Here is a 5000-nt window from a genome sequence, read left to right on the forward strand (position 1 = left end):
ACACATATGTGTGTGTATAACAGTCAAATCATAGAGCATTCTGAAATCAATACAATTGATCGCCAATACCTTGTCATTGATCCAGTCCATGACGTCTTCGCATTCCCGCAAGTATTGGACGAGTTTTTGGGCCTGGAGAAGTTTGACCCCCTTTTCCCGGGTCTTTTCCAGGAGAAGTTCCCACAGGCGGTGGAGTTCCTGCATCCGGGTCTGGAAGGGAGGAAATGGCGGCCGTCAATCAATCAATCAATCAATCAACCAACCAACGGATCGATCAATCAAGGAAGAAAAAGGAGAGGGCAAACAAAAGGACATGAGAGTGCAAACAAGAGGAAAGGAGAGGGGAAATGAAAGGAAGTGAGGTGAAATGAAAAGGAAGTGAGAGGAAAAGAGAGGGCAAATGGAAGGAAGTGAGGGGAAAGGAGAGGAAATGAGGGGAAATGAGAGGAAATGAGAGGAAATGAGGGGAAATGAGAGGACAAATGAAAGGAAGTGAGAGGGGAAATGAAAGGAAGTGAGGGGAAATGAAAGGAAATGAGGGGAAATGAAAGGAAATAAGGAAAGGAAGTGAGAGGGCATATGAAAGAAAGTGAGGGCAAATGAAAGGAAATGAGGGAAAATGAGAGGAAAAGAGAGGGGAAATAAGAAGAAAAGAAGGGAAATGAGAGGGGAAATGGAAGGAAGTGAAAGGGAGAACAAGTGAATGAAAGAGCAAATTAGAGGAAGTAAGAGGGCAAATAAAGAGGAAATAAAATAGGAATAGAAGGGGGGAAAAGGAAGGCCAGGGAAAATCAAAGGTATTGCACGAGTTTTTGGGCCTGGAGAAGTTTGACCCCCTTTTCCCGGGTCTTTTCCAGGAGAAGTTCCCACAGGCGGTGGAGTTCCTGCATCCGGGTCTGGAAGGGAGGAAATGGCGGCCGTCAATCAATCAATCAATCAATCAATCAACGGATCGATCAATCAATCAAGGAAGAAAAAGGAGAGGGCAAACAAAAGGACATGAGAGTGCAAACCAGAGGAAAGGAGAGGGGAAATGAAAGGAAGTGAGGGGAAATTAGAGGAAGTGAGAGGAGAAAGGAGAGGAAGTGAGAGGTGAAATGAAAAGGAAGTGAGAGGAAAAGAGAGGGCAAATGGAAGGAAGTGAGGGGAAAGGAGAGGAAATGAGGGGAAATGAGAGGAAATGAGAGGACAAATGAAAGGAAGTGAGAGGGGAAATGAAAGGAAGTGAGGGGAAATGAGAGGAAAAGAGAGGGGAAATAAGAGGAAATAAGGAAAGGAAGTGAGAGGGCAAATGAAAGAAAGTGAGGGCAAATGAAAGGAAATGAGGGGAAATGAGAGGAAAAGAGAGGGGAAATAAGAGGAAAAGAAGGGAAATGAGAGGGGAAATGGAAGGAAGTGAAAGGGGGAACAAGTGAATGAAAGAGCAAATGAGAGGAAGTAAGAGGGCAAATAAAGAGGAAATAAAATAGGAATAGAAGGGGGGGAAAGGAAGGCCAGGGAAAATCAAAGGTATTGCACGAGTTTTTGGGCCTGGAGAAGTTTGACCCCCTTTTCCCGGGTCTTTTCCAGGAGAAGTTCCCACAGGCGGTGGAGTTCCTGCATCCGGGTCTGCAAGGGAGGAAATGGCGGCCGTCAATCAATCAATCAATCAATCAACGGATCGATCAATCAAGGAAAAAGGAGAGGGCAAACAAAAGGACATGAGAGTGCAAACAAGAGGAAAGGAGAGGGGAAATGAAAGGAAGTGAGGGGAAATTAGAGGAAGTGAGAGGAGAAAGGAGAGGAAGTGAGAGGTGAAATGAAAAGGAAGTGAGAGGAAAAGAGAGGGCAAATGGAAGGAAGTGAGGGGAAAGGAGAGGAAATGAGGGGAAATGAGAGGAAATGAGGAAATGAGAGGACAAATGAAAGGAAGTGAGAGGGGAAATGAAAGGAAGTGAGGGGAAATGAGAGGAAAAGAGAGGGGAAATAAGAGGAAATAAGGAAAGGAAGTGAGAGGGCAAATGAAAGAAAGTGAGGGCAAATGAAAGGAAATGAGGGGAAATGAGAGGAAAAGAGAGGGGAAATAAGAGGAAAAGAAGGGAAATGAGAGGGGAAATGGAAGGAAGTGAAAGGGGGAACAAGTGAATGAAAGAGCAAATGAGAGGAAGTAAGAGGGCAAATAAAGAGGAAATAAAATAGGAATAGAAGGGGGGGAAAGGAAGGCCAGGGAAAATCAAAGGTATTGCACGAGTTTTTGGGCCTGGAGAAGTTTGACCCCCTTTTCCCGGGTCTTTTCCAGGAGAAGTTCCCACAGGCGGTGGAGTTCCTGCATCCGGGTCTGGAAGGGAGGAAATGGCGGCCGTCAATCAATCAATCAATCAATCAATCAACGGATCGATCAATCAAGGAAGAAAAAGGAGAGGGCAAACAAAAGGACGTGAGAGTGCAAACAAGAGGAAAGGAGAGGGGAAATGAAAGGAAGTGAGGGGAAATTAGAGGAAGTGAGAGGAGAAAGGAGAGGAAGTGAGAGGTGAAATGAAAAGGAAGTGAGAGGAAAAGAGAGGGCAAATGGAAGGAAGTGAGGGGAAAGGAGAGGAAATGAGGGGAAATGAGGGGAAATGAGAGGACAAATGAGGGCAAACAAAAGGACGTGAGAGTGCAAACAAGAGGAAAGGAGAGGGGAAATGAAAGGAAGTGAGGGAAAATTAGAGGAAGTGAGAGGGGAAATGAAAGGAAGTGAGGGGAAAGGAGAGGAAGTGTGAGGGAAATGAGAGGAAGTGAGGGGAAAGGAGAGGAAGTGAGAGGGGAAATGAAAGGAAGTGAGGGGAAAGGAGAGGAAGTGAGAGGGGAAATGAAAAGGAAGTGAGAGGAAAAGAGAGGGCAAAGGGAAGGAAGTGTGGGGAAATGAGGGGAAATGAGAGGGAAAATGAAAGGAAGTGAGGGGAAATGAGAGGAAAAGGGAGGGCAAATGAAGGGAAGTGAGGGGAAGCAAGAGGAAAAGAGAGAGCAAATAAGGGGAACAGAGGGGAAACGAGAGGGCAAATAATAGGAAATGAGGGGAAATGAGAGGAAATAAGGAAAGGAAATGAGAGGGCAGATGAAAGGAAGTGAGGGCAAATGAAAGGAAATGAGGGGAAATGAAAGGAAATAAGGAAAGGAAGTGAGAGGGCAAATGAAAGAAAGTGAGGGCAAATGAAAGGAAATGAGAGAACAAATGAAAGGAAGTGAGAGGGCAAATGAAAGGAAGTGAGGGGAAATGAGAGGAAAAGAGAGGACAAATAAGAGGAAATGAAAGAGGGGAAATGAAATGAAATGAGAGGGGAACGAGTGAATTGAAAGAGCAAATGAGAGGAAGTAAGAGGGCAAAGAAAGAGGAAAGGAGGGCAAATAGAAGGAAAAAAAAGGAAAGACAGGGAAAATCAAAGGTATTGGACGAGTTTCTGGGCCTGGAGGAGTTTGACCCCCTTTTCCCAGGTCTTTTCCAGGAAAAGTTCCCAGAGGGGGTGGAGTTCCTGCATCTGGGTCTGGAAGGGAGGAAATGGCGGCCATCAATCAATCAATCAGTCAATCAATAAACTGATTGATCAATCGATCAATCAAGGAAGAAAAAGGAGAGGGCAAACAAAAGGACGTGAGAGTGCAAACAAGAGGAAAGGAGAGGGGAAATGAAAGGAAGTGAGGGGAAATTAGAGGAAGTGAGAGGGAAAATGAAAGGAAGTGAGGGGAAAGGAGAGGAAGTGAGAGGGAAATGAGAGGAAGTGAGGGGAAATGAGAGGAAATGAGGGGAAATGAGAGGACAAATGAAAGGAAGTGAGAGGGCAAATGAAAGGAAGTGAGGGGAAATGATAGGAAAAGAGAGGAAATGAGGGGAAATGAGAGGACCAATGAAAGGAAGTGAGGGGAAGCAAGAGGAAAAGAGAGGGCAAATAAGGGGAACAAAGGGGAAACGAGAGGAAATAAGGAAAGGAAGTGAGGACAAATAAGAGGAAGTGAAAAGAAGTGAGAGGACAAGTGAGAGGAAAAGAGAGCAAGTGAAAGGAAGTGAGGACTAATAAGAGGAAGTGAAAGGAAGTGAGAGGACAAATAAGAGGAACTAAAAGGAAGTGGGGACAAATAAGAGGAAGTGAAAGGAAGTGAGGACAAATAAGAGAAAGTGAGAGGAAAAGAGAGCAAGTGAAAGGAAGTGAGAGGGCAAATAAGAGGAAGTGAGAGGGCAAAGGAGGAAGTGAGAGAAAAAGAGAGCAAGTGAAAGGAAGTGAGAGGGCAAATAAGAAGAAGTGAGAGGGCAAATGATAGGAAATGAGGGGAAGCGAGAGGAAGTGAGAGGGCAAAGAAGAGGAAATGAGGAAAAATGAAAGGAAGTGAGAAAACAAGGAGGAAAAAAAGAGGGGAAATGAATGGAAGTGTGGGGAAGTGAGAGGGCAAATAGGAAATGAGAGGAAAAGAGAGGAAATGAGAGGACAAATGAAAGGAAGTGAGGGGAAAGAAGAGCAAGCGAAAGGAAACAAGGGGGAAAGGAGAGGAAGTGAGAGGGCAAAGAAGAGGAAAAGAGGAAAAATGAAAGGAAGTGAGAGAGGAAAGAAGAAGAAAAGAGGGGGAAAAGAGGGCAAATGAAAGGAAGTGAGAGGTCAAAGGAAAGGAAATGAGGGAAAATAAGAGGAAATGAGGAGAAATGAAAGGAAATGAGGGGTAACAAGAGGGTAAATAAGAGGAAAAAAGAGGGCAAATGAAAGGTATTGGATGAGTTTTTGGGCCTGGAGGAGTTTGACCCCCTTTTCCGGGGTCTTTTCCAGGAAAAGTTCCCACAGATAGTGGAGTTCCTGCATCCGGGTCTGGAAGGGAGGAAATTACGACCGTCAATCAATCAATCAATCAATCAATAAAAAGGAGAGGGCAAACAAAAGGACGTGAGAGTGCAAACTAGAGGAAACGAGAGGAAACAAGAGGGGAAATGAGCAGAAATGAGAGGGGAAATGAGAGGAAGTGAGAGGGAAAGGAGAGGAAATGAGAGGAAGTGAGGG

General features: G+C 44.9%; 1 protein-coding gene across 1 annotated transcript in view; it reads right to left on the reverse strand.

Moving 5' to 3' along the window:
* The window catches only part of SPTAN1 (spectrin alpha, non-erythrocytic 1), a 228963-nt gene that overhangs the window by 212694 nt on the left and 11269 nt on the right, over positions 1–5000 (reverse strand). Inside the window, exon 3 of the mRNA XM_083723192.1 lies at positions 70–234. Within this exon, the coding sequence (XP_083579318.1) occupies positions 70–234 (165 nt within the window). The remainder of the gene's footprint in view (positions 1–69; positions 235–5000) is intronic.

This window comes from Podarcis gaigeae (assembly GCF_964106915.1).
Source record: "Podarcis gaigeae genome assembly, chromosome: Z".
NCBI lineage: Eukaryota > Metazoa > Chordata > Lepidosauria > Squamata > Lacertidae > Podarcis > Podarcis gaigeae.